Source organism: Dasypus novemcinctus, chromosome 14, assembly GCF_030445035.2.
Source record: "Dasypus novemcinctus isolate mDasNov1 chromosome 14, mDasNov1.1.hap2, whole genome shotgun sequence".
NCBI lineage: Eukaryota > Metazoa > Chordata > Mammalia > Cingulata > Dasypodidae > Dasypus > Dasypus novemcinctus.
Window position 1 is genome coordinate 16,898,120 of NC_080686.1, and position 18,218 is coordinate 16,916,337.

General features: G+C 40.6%; 1 protein-coding gene across 1 annotated transcript in view; it reads right to left on the minus strand.

Moving 5' to 3' along the window:
* TCEA1 (transcription elongation factor A1) overlaps positions 1-5,668 on the minus strand; it is a 98,794-nt gene extending 93,126 nt beyond the window's left edge. Inside the window, exons 1-2 of the mRNA XM_071207816.1 lie at positions 5,489-5,668; positions 4,761-4,792 (exon numbers count right to left, since the gene is read on the minus strand). Coding sequence (XP_071063917.1) covers positions 4,761-4,792; positions 5,489-5,557 — 101 coding nt within the window. The 5' untranslated portion in view covers positions 5,558-5,668. The remainder of the gene's footprint in view (positions 1-4,760; positions 4,793-5,488) is intronic.
* Positions 5,669-18,218: the final 12,550 nt, after the last annotated feature.

Here is an 18,218-nt window from a genome sequence, read left to right on the forward strand (position 1 = left end):
CAAGTATTAAAAAACTAGGAAAGAAATGAAAAAGGATAACAACCATTCTACATGTATTCAGAATATTAGGGTGAAGGTATTGACTATGTATTCAGAGGACCTACAATTTAAAAGGAAAAAAGAAGATATAAATTCAACACTGTACAAATCAAAATTAAAGCACAACCAAATCGCTGAGGAATGTTAGAACACAGAAGAGGAGGAGATTAATTTCAGCCATGGGGATCAAAAAGAAGCAACAGAGGAAGAGCCATCAGATATGCAGGCCATTTTACCCCCATGAAACACACACATACACACATATACACATGATGGTGGGATTTATTCTGTAGTACAATTAGGGAACATAAAAAGACAAACAAAAGACAAGAAACACCTGCAGTACCACAATGAAGAAACAATCACTGAAAAGGAAAATCAGTAGCATTCTGGTAAATATGCTTCCATAGAATTATGCTGTTTCTACAGCTATAGAATATACTTTTTTCCATTTAAAAAGCCAAAATATTCTACTGCTGGATATTTTGCTTGTTTCAAAATTTTCATGTACACTATAATAAACAGACGTTTGCAAATTTTTTTCCATTAGGGTAAATTCCTAGAAATGGGTCACAAGGACATAAAAAACGTTTAGGCCTTTGGATTTAAATTGCTAAATAAAGCTTTAAAAATATTTAAAAATCAGACTGAGAGAAGTTGGAGATATCTCAGATAAAAGCAATGTAGGGTATATTTTGGGACCAATGAGCAGTAACAATAACAAACTGCCACAAAGGTATACAGTTCTGACTCTCAAGAAAACTAAAACTTATCATGAAAAGCTCAATTTCTCATAGTATCAATGTATCAAAAATTATTCTATACCAGGGTAAACAATCTTTTGCTATAAAAGGCCAGGAAGTTCTTACTTCAGGCCTTGTGACCCATACAGTTTCTGTGGCAACTACTCAAGGTTATAATGTGTAACCAGCCTGTAGCAGTTTGATATAATTGACGAATTCCAAAAAGAAATACTGGACTATGCCTGTAATCTGATCTGTACCTGGGCATGACTGAGTTATAATTAGGGCGTTGCGTCTCTACCCTTTGGTAGTTGGGGACTCACAGATAAAAAGCATACCAAAGAAAGAGCTGGGGATTTTTGATGTTAGAGTTTGATGCTGAAGACCCGGGAAGTCAGCACCCAGAGGAAAGAGAAGCCAGCCGCAGGAAGGAAGGAACCTTGAAGCCAGAGCACAGCAAGCCCCAGGAACCCAGGAAGCCTGAACCCTTGCAGATGTCGGCAGCCGTCTTGCTCCAAATAGACTTTGGTGAGGGAAGTAACTAATGCTTTACGGCCTGGTATCTGTAAGCTCCTGCCCCAAATAAACACCCTTTATAAAAACCAACCAATTTCTGGTATTTTGCATCAGCACCCCTTTGGCTGACTAATACACAGCCATAGACACTTCATAAACAAATATGACTGTGTTCCCACAAAACTTGATTTATGACACTGAAACTGGTATTTCACAGACTTTGCACATGTCACTATTCAAATTTTTTAACCATTAAAAAAAATGTGAAAACAAGTGGCAGCCAAAACTTATGGGTGGTAGCAAAAGCAATGTTTAGAGGGAAAATTTATAGCTGAAAAAGTTGATATTAAAAAAGATCTCAAATCAGTAACTTAAACTTCCCCCTTAACAAACTTAGAAAAAAAAAGAGCAAACTAAACCCAAAGCAAGAAGAAGGAAATGATAAAATTTAAATGGGATATAATGAAATAGAGAACAGAAAGAAAAAAAAAAGAGAAAAATCAACTAATCCAAAAGTTGGTTCTTTGAAAAGATCAACAAAAGTTACAAAACTTTAGCTGGTCTGAGTGCAGAGAAAAGACTCAAATTACTAAAAATCACTTCTATTCAACATTGTACTAGAAGCTGTAGCCACACTTATGTAAGAAAAAGAAAAGGGATGCAGATTGGAAAAGAAGTAAAACTGTCTCTATTCACAGATGACATGACTTTATATATAGAAAATCCTAAGGAATCCACTAAAAAACTATTAAAGCTAATAAATTTAGGGAAGCTGCAGGAAACAAGATCAAGATATAAAAATCAGCTGCTATAAACAATGAAAATCTGAAAATATAATTAAGATGTATGTGTGTGTATATATATATATGTATACGTATGTAGATGTATTCCTAGCTCTGTGGGCTAGAAGCAACCACTCTAGCAATGAACACACATAGCGACGAAATCCTGGTTTCCCAACTCAGCTAAGGGGAACCACGGCTAGAGTAGAAAAAATACAAGATGATTCTGGAATATTTTATTATGCCAGGAAGTACTGAAGGAATGACAAAGACGTGTCCAAAGACAAAAGAACCAGCCTGAAGAGCCTCCCAGTGGCCCAGTTTTGAACAATTTGAGTATCCAATATTTATAGATTTTAACAACAGATTGTAACCCTCAGAGTAAAACTGGAATCAAAGAATCTGTACTGATTTAAACTTGAAAAATAATAAAATGGAAGAGAGAAAGCACTGTAATACGGTTAATTGCAACTAATAAATCTAAAAGGAATGAATTTTTTAAAATTAGTATTTGGCAGCCACCATAATAATATCTGACTTACAAAATAATCACAAAGATATTAAATCTGTGGAAGAAAATATGGCAAGGAACAGAATATTTTCATAATATCAAAGTATCACCAATGAACTACCTATTAACAAGTACTGAGTATCAATTAATTTTACTGTGGCAGAGATGATCTTAAACCAAGTGATAAAATTTGGGATCACTAGTAATGGGGCAAAATTAACAGTGTGCCTCTTGATATGATGCACCGACATGAGCACAGCATCAGCTGTGGTGCCCAAGTTACAAACGCATAAATGAGGAGGAAATACCAGATAAACCCAAATTGCAGGACATTCTATGAAGTAACCAGCCTGTATTCGTGATAAATGTCAAGGTTATGAAAGATAGCAATATACTGTTCCGGGCAGGCAACATGTGATCCTGGATTTGACCCCAGTAATGTCTGATAAGACCACTGAGTCAAATCAGGAAAAAGAGAATGGGGTTGGTGATAAGACAGTAGTACAGATTCAGTTCCTGATTGACAGTTATACTGTGGTTATGTGGGAGTGTCCTTGAACTCATGATATACGCTGAAGTATTAAAGAGTAGAGAGACCATGTGTCTGCAACCTATTTTCAAATAGTACAGAAATGTTAATAATTGGGCAACCTGAGTGAAGGGTGTTTGGGACATAAAGAGACATGATAACAAAGCAACGCAGTGTGAGATTGGGAAGTAGACTAGGGGACAGGGAATTGCTAGAGAAGACATTATTGGCACAACTGGCAAAGTGTGATTCGTAGTATATTAGATAATAATACTAAATCAGAGTTAAATTTCTTACATTTGACAATTGTTCTATGGTTATACGAGACCATTCTTGTTCTTAGGAGATACATGCTAAACTCTTTGGAAGTAAAGAATCATATCTGTAACTTATCAAATGGTTCGGCAAAAATAACATTCTATAGAGAGAAATTAGTAAATCTGGGTAAGAAGTATTAAGGAATTTGTGTTATTCTTGCAACTCTTCTGCAAGTTTGACATTCTTAGTCAAGATATCATAGAGGCTCTTACTATTTTTAATCTGATCTTGTTCATTTTCTTTGTCATTTCACTTCTGTTTGAACTCTTTAGTCCACAGAATCTAGCCAACCTGAAGAGACCCTTTCTTCACTAAAGCCTTTTCACTTGGACTGATTCTATAAGCCTGGAAACTGTCCTTATTGGGAAAGTTACAGGCCGGCAAGTTTCTCCCTGGTTCTCATCATCAAGGAGTCAGTATAAACCAGAGGTTCTGCTATCCAAGTTCCATTCAGCAAAATAAGCCTGTCATCTTCACAGGCCTTGCCAGCAAGTTCTGCAACCTGTTATTTAACTCCACACAAGGAAAGGTAGGTAGTATGGTACCTTTACTTAGTAGGCAAGTGAGAATATTGAGAATTTCACTTCTAAGAATCAATCTAGCCACGCCTCATTTTAAAGATTTAGTAGTTTTTTGGCTACTTTATCGAACTTTTATTTACCTTCAGTTTTCTTCTAATTCAGCAATTCTGTAATAACATTTACATTTTACCAGGGTTTCATACAGATTATCACTGATTTAAATAGGGGGAAGTGGGGAATTTCACTATGGAGACTCAGTAAAAAATACATTATATACCTAAAGTCAGGGTAATGTAATTTCTTTGATAAGCTTCCAAATAACCCTTTGATTTGACTTCCTAGCCCTTCAAATGATTTTCTCTTGTAAGAGAATATCTAAGCTCTCATTTGGAACACTGCATACCTTCTGTTGCTACTATTATCCTAATCAGAATCAACTAGTTCTCCTCTTCAGCCTGCCCTGATATTTTAACTCCCTTGGCAAACTCTCGATTGCACTCTGCCTCTACAAACATTCCACCGGGTTCTGGTATCCAATATCCAAAGGCAACTCAAGGAGGAGTGTTCAATTTTAATGCTACAGAAACAGGAGCTGAAAAATGACACATTCAAGATGATGAGGGAAACATTCTCAGGGCTTTCCAAAAAGAAATCATTGTATCTTATTACTGGACTGTAAGAAATTATTACTAGCAAACCGGTTTTTATACAGTCCTGGAGCTTTTGCATAGTACACCGTTGACTACACACATGAAAGGCTGCATGCCCCATTTCATTATTTTTACTAAGAACGGCACGTACCCTGTATCTCCCAGTCCGTGAAGAAAAATAACCTAGAAGAGAAGAGGGAGAATTAAGAATAAGCAAAGCCTAAATCCACACTCCACATTGTAGCTTTGGTTAAAGTGGACAACAGAAAAAAAGGCGCTTAAAATCTCCTCCATAATTACGGAGGATTATCTTCAAGTTAATTAGCCTCTGCAGACCTCTTCTAAATGGCAAAAATACTCCCTATCGGCTCTCCCTGTAGTTCCAAGGATGAATTAATTTCGAGTTTTAGCATTTAGAGAGATCCCAGTTACACATTCTAAGTGCAAGATACCAAATTCTAAGAAAAAATGTGACTTTCCCAAAATTTAAACTTTTCTGGCTAGAGAGGCACTGTCGAATTTTCCCATCACAAAAGTAGCTTCGGGGAGGGGTACAAGTCAGTCTGAGAGTCGCATTCACGAGTTTTCTAAAAAGCAGCACCCCTGATGTCGCAGGACACAAATCTTCAAACTTCAGTAACCGAGGACAGGAAGGTCAGGGAGGCGCAGAGCGCGCTTTGGGCGCGGACCTCCCCTCCGCGCGGGGCGCTGACAGCCTCGGAAGCCGCGGGCCCGCCGCGGGGCCGGGTCGCCGGGGGCCGCGCCGCGCAGCGGGCCCGGGGAGCCGCTCCCCCCCGCCCCCCCCCCCGCTGGCTCCCGGGCCGAGCCCCCCCCCCCCCCGCCGCCCCCGCGCGAGGGGCCGGGCCGGGCGCTACGCACCGCTGCGGTGGCCTTGCGGGCGGCGGGCACGACGGCGGGCAGCGGCGCCGACATGCTGTTGCCGCACATGCACGGCTCCGCGGCCGCGCGTCGGAAGCGGAAGGTGAGCGGCGGGCGCCGGTCGCGGCCTCGGCTGGCGAGCGACGAGCGCGAGTCGCGGCCCGCCCCCCGGGCGCGCGCTCGGGCGCGCGGGCACCAACACGGCGGCGCGCCGCCCGCGCCCCCGCTGCGCGTCACAATGGCCCGGCGGCGCCCTTGGCCCCCATTGGCTGCGGCGGAGGCCCGAGCTGACCTTCCACCCCGGCCGGCTGACCCCCACCCCGGCTCGCGCGTGCGCCGTCGGGCGGCCCGGCTTATTCCTACCCGGGCGGGACCCGTAGGCCAGCGGGTCCAGGACCCGGGCCTCGCGCCCCGGGTGAGGAGTGCCGGCCCTCAAGTCCGTGGCACCCAGCCCCACGTGCTCTTCCTTTCCTGCCTCCAGGGTCCACTCATTCCTGAGAGCTCGGCTGGGGAGAGCCCGGCAGGACCTCTCCTCCACAGAATTTTCATTCGGGATCACCACTCATGTAAATGCCAGTGGGAAAGGTGAACGTGGTCAGAAAAAAATACTGTGCACAGGTTTCCCCAACTGGTCGACGGATATTGACATATTCCAGTAGCCATTAAACATTTTCTCTGCAGGTTGCTCAACGACCTAGAATGTACTTTATCCAAAAAGTGTATTGCACATCTGCTACATGGTAGGATATAAATACTTAAAGCCAAATTCCTGACCTTCAGATGTTTCCAACTGAATGGAGACACGTAAAGGATAGATACAGTCGTCAGGGAGCGGTGTGTAAGAAGCTGATAAGACTAAAACATTTCCACTTTAATTCATGTGACAGCTGTGATTTGGGGTGTGGCAAATAGTAGAAAAACCCAGTGCAGCTTAAATATTGAGGCATTGTACTGAACATTTGTAACCGAGTTAAAAATTACATTGATGCCTTTATATTATAAAAAATAGCAAAACGTTATTTTTTGAAATTGTTGAAACTAGATAGTGTTAGCCTAGACCTGCTATTGTGATGGTCATTCTAAACTGGTCTCCACCCTGTTTATGGTTTGCAAATTTTAGCCTCTCCTTTGTGTACACTTAATATTGTGCGGGTAATTTTAGACTGAACTTACCTTCGTTTATGGTTAACCACTCCACCCTCCCGTTGGACATCCATATGGAAAACCCGTGACTGACCTTTGCTCTTAGCTTTCCTATCCCAGAACCTTCATCTCTGATAACGATTAGAACCCATCATTACTTTGGTATCCACCCCCACCGTGTTCTGCCCTTTAATGTTTATTCATGAAGGAAACGTGTCCAGCTCTGCTCCCAGTTATTCATTAGTGTCCTGATCGCATAAAATATTAGAATTTCTGTAGTTAGGGGAAACTGATTGTACACCTCTGGTCTCCTGTCAGCAAATAAACCCTCTTTTCCTTCCTAATCTTTTTTGATGTGTGTGTCTATTCTGCCGCAACAAGCAAACAGACCAGCCAAGGGCCACCCTGACCCTTCCGCAGTATTATTTGTACCGGTTTTTTTATTTTGTTTTTTTTTTAATCATTCATCTGGATTTGAGTGGTGAGAATTTTGTGGACTCACAAAATGTTAATTGATGCTGATTTATAAAAAATATAATAATGTGACTCACATTTTACAATTTAGTGTACATGTTCATCAGTCTTTTAGGTCATTTTGGTTGTGAGAAAAAACTAGCTTTAGTTTTAGTAGGAACATAATCTTTCCAACTCAATATAGTGAGAATTTTTCTATGATGTAATATATAGAGTTTCAGGAGCCACCAATAGGTTCTATCAATTTTTATTAGTCGGGAGTAGGACAGATGTTGACCTTAGTCAGTCAGATGTTGACAGATCAGTCACTCCCCTCCCCTTCTCAATCCAAATCCTGTGATTCCTTCAAGGTTCACCTACATTCTATAATCCCTAAGGTTCTACATTCTACATTCTATAATCCTTGCTATTCTAATTAATTGATCTCTCTCTTCTGCAGACAATGAAATAAAATAAATGTAATTGACAAAAGGCAATTGACAAAAGGCAAAATTATCATTATTTTCAGATTATGATTGTATAAAGGGAGCATCCAAGCAAAGCCTTGCAAAAAAATTACAAGAGAAGTCAGCAATATAGCCAGTTACTAAATAAATGTACAAAAATTATTTTTCTAGACACTTTAGGATATCTAATGAAAGAGAAAAATATTGATAATAGAAATTTAAAAATATACATAGGCAAAACATAACAGGAGTGGATGTGGCTCAAGCAGTTGAGCAACCACCTCCCACATGGGAGGTCCCAGGTTTGGTTCCCAGCGCCTTCTAAAGAAGACAAGCTGGACCAGTGAGTTGGTCCAACGAGGAGATGCAATGAAGAGACACAAAAGGCAAGGATTATATGTGGTTCAAGCCAAGCAGTCGAGTGCCTCTCTCCCACATGGGAGTTATTGGGTTTGGTTACCCATGCCTCCTAAAAGAAGATGAGCAGTCACAGAGAGTACACCACGAATAGACAGTGAGCACAAAACAACGGGGATGGAGGGAGGAATAAATAAATAAACCTTTTGAAAAAAAATGTGCCAACTTGGAGAGTGGGTGTAGCTCAGTGGCTGAGTCCCTGCTTTGCATGTACAAGCTCCCAGGCTCCCAGGTTCAATCCCTGGTACCTCCAAAAAAAGTATGAACTCAGGACAGAAGATGAATAGGAAGACTTAATATTATAAAGTTAACAATTTTCTCAAAATTAACCTCCCAAGAAAATGTAATCACAATTTAAGTCCCAATAAATTATATCTTAATATAAAATGTATTTTAGATTACCCCATTATGGTTAAAGGATAAAGAGTTTCTGTTTTGGGAGATGAAAAGTTTGAGTAATGAAAAGTGGTGATGGTAGCACAACACTGTCAAAATAATTAATACTAAAGAATTGTATACTTAAAAATGGTTAAAATGACAAATTCTATGTTTCATATATATATATGTTACCACAAAAAATACATAAAATAAAAACAGGTTCAATTATTTGCGTATAGAAAGGCCAGGACTCAGGAATAATTTTGGGAAGGAAAAAGGATTCATTTATGGCTGTTCGGGCTTGGAGCTTCTCATTCAAAATTCAAGCCCTGAACAAGATTTTTGAGTTCTTTTTATACAGAGGAAGGGCCAAATGGTCCTTTGTTTCAGTGCTCTATAAGCTTAAATTAACATATATCTTCCACATCCTAGGTGAGCTTTTAGCATGAACTTCATACATTCTAGATAAGCTTTTAGCACATTTGGTTTGCATTTCCCCTGAATATTTAAAGTTTGCATTGCTGAACTGTTTTTCCGGGACTGGAGTTGTTGTCATGGTTACCAAGGGCAGGGCTGCAGCTCTCACTGTCCCAAAGGCACAGCTCAGGACACACACAGCTCAGGTTATCTACGGAGAGACGAACAGCCCCCCACCCACAGCCCACATCCGCACCGGCTTTACCATCTAGAACTACAATAGTCACAACGCAAGTTGCTGAAACAGGAGAGGATGGGTAGATCAGAACATTTACTGAATAACTTTAGGGACTTGGGATTTATTTCTAGAACAGGATAGAAACTCCAGGAAAAACAAACACATGGGAGAAATGGGTACATAATAAGGGAGGCATTCCAAATCAGCAGAGAAAAGAGAGATTTCAAACAGTATAGAAAACAACCGGCTACATTTGCGGGCAAGTAGAGCTGGTTCCTCCTTTATTCGTCCCACCAAACTTTAGGCAATTTACAAAAGGGGAAAAGCCAAACGACGAACACATCTGAAGACATGCCCATCTTCCCTAGTAATTAAAGAAATGCAAATTAAAAACAATTTACCACCTTAGACCCATGGTACTGGAAGCCCGTATAACGAGGTGAAATCTGATACAGAACTAACTCATGGGAGTATAAAATTGAACATCTGTGAAGAGCTACCTGGGAAGTCCTGGTGAGGTTGAAGATGTGCATGCCTTTCACCCAACAGCTCTACTCCGGGGCCACACTTTAGAAACCCCCACACATATATGCACAGGGAAACTCTCTTTGTAAAGTTAAAGACTGGAAACAAATGTACCTCAGCAGGAGACTGTATAAATAAAGGCACCGTGTTATCGTCCTATGATGAAATATTACTCAAAGGTGAAAGTGTATGGAGTTAAACATTTTAACCTGAGCGGATTTCAAGGGCAGTGTTGAATTTTAAAAGAGCAAACTGCAAAACAAAACACCTTGAGAGTGACGCCCTGGTGTAAGCTGCAGCGCAGAAGCACGGACTTGCACATAACTGGGGCCACAAGACGCTGTGCGCCGAGGCTTAATTGCCTGCGACAAGAGGGTCGGACGGTGACCCTGCGCAGGGGGTGTGTGATGATGTAGGCCTCAGCCCTTAAATCCGGGCCGGCATTTCTGGGGAGACGAGAGGGTGTCTGTGGACGTGCCCCTTAAGTTCCTTTGCCCTCCTTGGCTTGCCTGAGGGCGCCCTGTGCTGTCTGTCTCCTTAAGTCATGAGCTGTCATTCCTTCCTACAAAAGCGCAAGAGACAGGCAGGTTCAATTAAATGGCTGGGGAAGATGGCTGGGAGAGGAGGAAACTCGGACTTTGGCCTGGAGCAATTGAAGGGCCAGGGTCTACTGGACAAACTGGCTTAGGTCGTGAGCTGTGTGACGCTCTTAACTGCTGGCAAAGGCGCCACCGCGACCTATTTAGGAAAACTACCGCGCAGGGCACAGTGCTTATTTGGGTACAGTCTGTCAGGCGTGTGACTAAAGCGTTGAGCCTAAAAGGCTCACAGTAACAAGGTGGTTGTGAAGATGAAGTAGATTTTATATGGGGCCGGGCACAAAGTAGGAACATAAATACATGATCAATCACTCCATAGTCCACATTCTACAGCGGGGCTCAAGTGCAATGTGCATCAAGTACATGACTGAGCAGTGTTGAAGGGCAAGGACTACCAGGTGAGCCATTTAATAATTGAAGAGGCCCCAAATTAACAGGATTATGAAATGACTAAAGGTATGAGCTCCAGCTGCAGAGCAGGACTGCCTCCTCAATTCTCAACTCTGAGACTCATCTTTAAATTTGGGCTAAGGATAGGCCTACCTCAGCATAGCCTATAGCACAGAACCACCTTAATGCTCTCTGAACAGGGCTGGTCCAGAGCCCAGTAAGTTAAAGCTATTGGCAGATGAGGGCCTCTCACTGTTTATTCTGTCCCTATTATCTAAGGAGGATTCAGTAGAAATAAATTAAATGCTTACCTAGTATTTGACATGAGATATTTATTTTGTGAAACAACGCAAACAATTGTAAATCCCCACATATTATCTGAATGAGTGCAACAGAGTACAGTCATGCATAATCTCTACAAAGTAGCACATCGAGTCCTTGGCCTTTAGTTATTGCATAAAAATTACATCGGAGTTCAGTGAGCAAGACATGGACTTTTGACAGGCAAATCGGCCTACAAATATGAGAAGTTAGAACAGTGCACAGAAAGGAATGGTCAAATGCATTAAAAGTCAAATGTTTTAATGGTACAATTAAATAATCCAGTAAGAGTTTTTTTAAAAACCACACATTTACAAGAAGTTTAAAAGTACATAGTTTCTTTTAGTAGCTTTATTGAGGCATAACTGAATTATAATGAGACACACATAAAGTGTTCAATTTGATTTTTTATCCATCCATGAGCATTCTCTAGCTCTTTTTTTACTCAGCATTGACAATTTCAGATCCATCCATATTGTGCATGTATCAGTTCTTCATTCCCTTTTTATTGCCAAATAGTATTTAATTATATGGATATATCACAGCTTATCTATTCACCTGTTGATGGACACTTGAGTTTTTTCTAGTTTTGGGCAATTACAAAGAAAATTGCTATATACAATTTTGTACACGTTTTCATGAACACAGCTTTTATTTCTCTAGGAGTGAAGCCACTGGCTCATGTGGTAAGTGTATGATTAAGTCTTTACAAACCTGTCCAAATGGTTTCCAAAGTGATCATATCATGTATTAGGGTTCTCCAGGACAACCGACCAACAGGATATATATTTTAAAAATATATACACATACATATATATACATAAATATATACACATGTAAATATTGTGAGATTCATTTTAGGAATTGGCTCATATGACCATGAGGATTGAAAAGTCCGAATTCTGAAGGTAAGGGCACAAGTTGGCAGCTCCAATGAAGGTGTCAATGAATTCCCCAGGAGAAGCTGGCTAGCTGAAGTAGAGATAAAAATTCTTCTTTTAAGTGTTGAAATCAGTTCTCCCTTAAAGGCCTTCAGCTGATTGGATGAGACTTCTCTCACTGCTGAAGGCAATCTCCTGTATTGATTGCAAATGTAACCAGCCATATGAAATCATTTAATTATTTATTTAAGTCCAAGAACTATCTTCACAGTAACAATCTATCCAGTGCTTGCTTGACCAAGCAACTGGACACCATAACCCAGCCAAGTTAACACATAACCTTATCCATCACATACCATGTTAGATTTCTATCAGCAATATGCAAGAATTCCAATTGTTCAACATCTTTGCCAGTAGTAGATATGATCAGGCTTTGAAATTTATATCCATTCTAATAAGTCTGTAGAGATTTGTGATTGTGGTTTTAATTGGAATTTCCTTAATGGGAAATGATGTTGATGAGCATCTTTTCATGTATTTGTCAGCTGTAGATCTTCTTGGTAAAGTCTCCAATCAAAACTTTTGCCCATGTTTTAATTTAGTTGTCTTCTTATTACTGAGTTTTTAAAAATTAATTAATTAATTTCTCTCCCCCCCACACCCCATTGTCTGTTCTCTGTGTCCATTCACTGTGTGTTCTTCTTTGTCCACTTGTGTTCTCATCAGGTGGCACTGGAGATCTGTGTCTCTTTTTGTTGTGTCATCTTGCTGCATCAGCTCTTCACATGTGTGGCATCACACCTGGGTGGGCTTCAGTTTTGCACGGGGTGGCTCTCCTTGCACAGGGGCCACTCCTTGCGCACGGGGCATGGCACTCCTTGTGCGCAGCAGCACTGTGCGTGGGCCAGCTCACCACATGAGCCAGGAGGCCCTGGGTATTGAACCCTTGCTTCCTATATGGTACGCAGATGCTCTATCTGTTGAGCCACATCTGCGTCCCTTATTACTGGGTTTTAAGAGTTGTATATATATTCTAGATACAAGATCTTTGTCACATACATGTTTTAAAAATATTTCCTCCCTCTTTGTGGCTGACCTTTTCAATAAGCATCTTTTGAAAATCAAAAGTTTTCATTTTAATGGAGCCCAACTTACTGATCTTTCTTTTTCATGCTTTTTGTACTTGATATTTTTGCAAAACCAAACATCACTAAGATTTTTTTCTATGTTTTTAAAATTTTTATTTTATTTATTTCTCCCCTTCCCTTGTTGTGTTTGCTGTCTGCTCATCTTTTTTTTTTAGGAGGCACTGGAAATTGAACCCAGGACCTCCCATGTGAGAAGGAGGTGCACCAATCACTTGAGCCACATCCACTCCCTGCTTATGTCTCCCACTGTGTCTCCTCATTGCATCATCTTGTGTCAGCTCACCATGCCAGCTCGCTGTCTTGCTCGTTCCTTAGGAGGCACTGGGAACTGAACCTGGGACCTCCCCTGTGGTAGGCAGGCACCCAACTGCTTGAGCCACATCCACTTCCCTCCTTTGTTTTTTACTAGAAGATTTACAATTGTTTTTATACTTAGGTCTAGATCTGTTTTGAATTGATATTTGCATATGGTGTAAGATAAGGGTTAAAATTTTTTTTCTTGAATATTGGTAGTCAGTTGTTTCAGCATTATAGAAAAGATGATCATTTCCTTATTGAATTGCCTTGGTATTTATTTGTCTTATTTTACTAGGGCTGCTATGGCAAATGCCACATGCTAGTTTGCTGAAGCAACAGGAATTTATTGACTTACAAAGTTTTGGGGCTGGAAGTTCAACATCAAAGTATTGGCAGATGATGCTTTCTCTCAAAAGTCTGAAGAGTTCTAGTGCTGGCTTTCGGGCAGTGCTTGGGGTTCCTTGGCTTGTAAATGCATCCCTGCAAACTCCTTCTTCTTCTCTGTCTTCTACTTAAGCATCCAATTTCTTTTGCTCAGTAGAACTTCAGTCATATTGAATTAAGTTTGGACACATCTTAACTAGTAACATTAGTTATTTACAAATCGGTTCACAATCATAGGGCTAGAGGTTAGGAACTGAACATGTCTTTTATGGGGGGTATAGCAGTTTGATATTATTGAAGAATTCCAAAAAGATATATTGGATTATGTTTGCAAACTGGTCTTTTCCTCTAGGCATATTAGAGTGTATTGGATTCAGAGGTTTTACTTCTAGTTGATCAAATAATAATTAAGGCTTTGATTGGGCCATATCAGTAGGATGTTGAGTCCCCACCCTTTGGTTGGTGGGGACTCACAGATGAAAGACATGGCAAGAGACAGAGTTGGAGTTTTGATGTTGGAGCTTTTTAAAAAATTTTTTTTCTTTCCCCTTCCCTGCCCCCCCCCCCCCCCCCGTGTCTGCTCTCTGTGTCCATTCACTGTGTGTTCTTCTGTGTCCACTTGTATTCTTGTCAGCAGCACTGGGAATCTGTGTCTCATTTTGTTGCACCATCTTGCCGCATCAGCTCTCCGTGTGTGCGGTGCCATTCCTGGGCAGGCTGCACTTTTTTTGCGCTGGGCAGCTCTGCTTATGGGGCTCACTCCTTGCGCGTGGGGCTCCCTATGCGGGGGACACCCCTGCGTGGCAGGGCACTCCTTGTGCACATCAGCACTGCGCATGGGCCAGCTCATCAAATAGGTCAGGAGGCCCGGGGTTTGAACCTTGGACCTCCCATGTGGTAGGTGGACGCCCTATCTGTTGGGCCAAATCCACTTCCCGATGTTGGAGCTCTGATATTGGAGCTAATTTTTTGCAGGAGCCTGGGAAGTGAACACACACAGGAATAGAGACAGCTCCTTAGACACAGCAGAAGCTCCAAATAGACAGAGCCATTTGTCTGAATGTCTATACCTGGCCTTATAGAGATAACATAGCAAATGAGCCCAGAAAGAGGCAAGCCCTGGGAAGAGAAGGACCCAGGAAACCTGAATCCCAGCTGTTGTCGGCTGGCGAAAGACTTTGGTGAGGGAATAACTTATACTTTATGGCCTGGTAACTACAAGCTTCTACCTTTATAAAAACCAACCGATTTCTAGTATTTTGTATCAGCACCCCTTTCACTAACTAATACAGGGGGCATGATACAATCCCCAACAGGATCTTTGTCAAAAATCAGTTGTTTAGTGGATATCCACATGCAAAAGAATGAAGTGGACTCCTATCTCATACTACACACAAAAATTAAAAATGGACCAAAGACCTAAAAATAAGAGCTAAGTGGGACTGGATATAGCTCAATGGTTGAGTGCCTGATTCTCATGTATGAGGTCCTGGGTTCAATCCCCAGTACCTCCTAAAATAAAAAAAGCTAAAACTATCAAATTTTTAGGAGAAAAAAACTATAAATGTAAATTTTCATGACCCTGGACTAGGTAGTGGTTTCTTAGGTATGACAGCAAAAGAAATAAGCAAAAAAGAATAAATGGATACATTGGGCTTCATCAAAATTTAAAATTTTTGCACTTCAAAGGAAGCCATCAAGAAAGTGAAAGAACAACATGTAGAATTGGAGAAAATATTTGCAAATCTTTTCTGATTTGTATCTAGAATATATAAAGGCCTCCTACAACTTAATAATAAAAAGACAACACAATTTAAAAATGGGTAGAGGATTTGAAAAGGCATTTCTCCAAAGACATGCATATACACATGGCCAAAAAGCACATGAAAAGTTGCTCAATGTCAGTATCCATCAGAAAAATGGAAATTAAAATCCAAATGAGATATCACGTCACACTCACCAGGATGACTACACTGAAAAAAAAAATAACCACAAGTGTTGGCAAGGCTATGAAAAAATTGCAGCCAGCACACAGTGATGGTGAATATGTAAAATGGTGTAGCCACTTTGGAAAACAGTCTGGCAGTTTCTCAAATGTTTACAGAGTTTCCATATCACATAAATTGCACTCAGAGGCATATACCCAAGAGAGTAGAAAAAAAATATGTCCCCAAAGAAACTTGTGCATGAATGTTCATAGCAGCATGATTCCTGATAGCCAAAAAGTGGAACCACCCCGCGTTAGGTTCCTAGGACTGCCATAATAAAGCAAACCCTAGTGGGTGGCTTAAAACAACAAAATTTTATTCTTTTATAGTTTGGGAGGCCAGAAGACCACAATCAAGGTGTCAGTAGGGCTGGTTTCTCCTGCAGTATCTGAGGGAAAACCTATACCTTGCCTCTTGCCTAGCTTGTGGTGGTTGCTGGCAATCCTGGGCATCTTTTGTCTTATAGATGCATCACTCCATTCTCTGCTTCCATGTCACATCACTGTCTTCTCTGGGTGTCTCTCTGTGTCCTCTCCTCTTCTTACAGGACATCACTTATTAGATTTAGGACCCCTCCTAAATCCAGGATGAGTTCCAGGAGAATGACACTATTCAGCCCACTAAAAAACCCAAATGTCCACCAACTAATTAACAAAAAAACAAAATAGGGCATATCCATGCAATGGAATATTACTCAGTAATAAAAAGAAATAAAGTACAGATATCTCCTAAAACATGGATGATTCTTTAAAACATAATGTTAAGCAAAAGAAGCCAGTCACAGAAGATCACATATTATAAGATTCCATTTACATGAAATACCCAGAATAGAGAAACCTATAGAGACAGAACATACATTAATGGTTGCCTAGGGCTGGTTGGGAGGGAGGTTGGAGGAATACGGGGAGTTCTGCTGAGGGTAACATTTCTTTCATAGGTGACCTAAATTTTCTACTGATAGTGGTAATGGTTGCACAATTCTGTGAATATGCTAAAAACTATTGAATAGTACACTTCATTTTAATTTTTTTAAAGATTTATTTTTTATTTATTTCTCTCTCCTCCCCCCTCTCCCCCCAGATGTCTGCTCTCTGGAATAATACACTTTAAATGGGTAAAGTGTATGGTATGTGAATTATATCTCAATAAAGTTATTATAGAAATATCAGTTGTTCATAAATTTGTCTACTTCTGGACTCTATTATATTCCATTGATTTATACATCTACCTTGTATTAGTCATTCAAAGGGATGCTGATGCAAAGTACCAGAAATCTTTTATAAAGGGTGTTTATTTGGGGTAAAAGCTTACAGCTACAAGGCCTGAAAGAATCCAACTCAAGGTACCATAAGAGGTAATTCCTTACAAATGTCTGTTGCTGCGTGTTGAAACAAGATGGTGGACCATGTCTGTGAGGGTTCAGCCTTCCTGTGTCCTCTTAAGGCTCCATGGTCCTAGCTCCTTCCGATCTCAGCTGTAGGCTGGAGGGCTCATTTCTTTCTGGGCTCAGCTGCTCTGGTCTCTTCACAAGGTCAGCTGTAAACTATCAGGCGAATGGCTCAGGATCTTCTTCCATGTCTGTGGAGCTCCATTCCTCTGTCTATCTTCTGTCTCCTTGATTGAGTGTCTGTTACTATAGCCCACCAGTAGGGCGGGGACGCAACTGCCCTAATGATGTGGTCAAATCAAAGCCCTAATCTCAACATAATCAAATAAATGTAAAACCTTTGAATTTAATACAGGCAAGGGGTATCACGCCCAGAGGGACAGACCAGGTTACAAACATAATATCCCTTTTTAGAATTTATAAATAATCTCAAACTGTCACATATGTCAATACCACATTGTCTGGATTACTGTAGCTTTATAATAAGCCTGAAATCAAGTGATTTAACTCCTGTAACTTTGTTCTCTATATCAAAGTTGTTTTGCTATTCTAGATCCTTTGCATTTACATATTCATTTTACAACTGACTTGTCAATTTCTCCAAAAAAGCCTATTGGGATTTTCTTTGGGATTGCTCTGAATTTACAGACCACTTTAGTTTAAATTTACAGACAATTACAGTAGTCCGCAATAGTGAATCTTCTGATCCCTGAACAAGTATCTCTATTTATTTAGGTCTTCTTTGATTTCTGTCATCAATGGTCAGTACTGCTCAGTGCACAGGTCTGGCACATCTTTTGTCAGATTCATCAGGAATATAAAAATTTTCCTGATACTATAAATGTTATATTTTATTTGAATTTCTAATTGTTTATTGGTAGATAAGAAAATACAACTGATTTTTATATATTGACCTTACATCTGTAAAGTTGTTGTTTTAGATCACCTGGCTGCCAAAGCAAATGCCATGCAATGAGTCAGCTTATGCAACAGAAATTTATTGGCATTCAGTTTCAGTTTTGAGGCTAGGAGACATCAAAAATCAAGGTGTCATCAGGTGATACTTTTTTCCGGAAGATTATGGTGTTCTGGGGTTGGCTGCTGGCAATGGTTGGAACTTGGATTTTCCATCACATGGCAATGCATGTGGCGACCTCCCCTGGCTTCTTGGTTACCACTGATTTCCAACTCTGGTTGCTCCCTGTGGCTTTCTATCTATGTGGGGCAACCTTCCCTATAAGGCCTTCAGTAATAGGATTAGGATCCATCCTGATTCAGCTGGGCTATGCCCTAACAG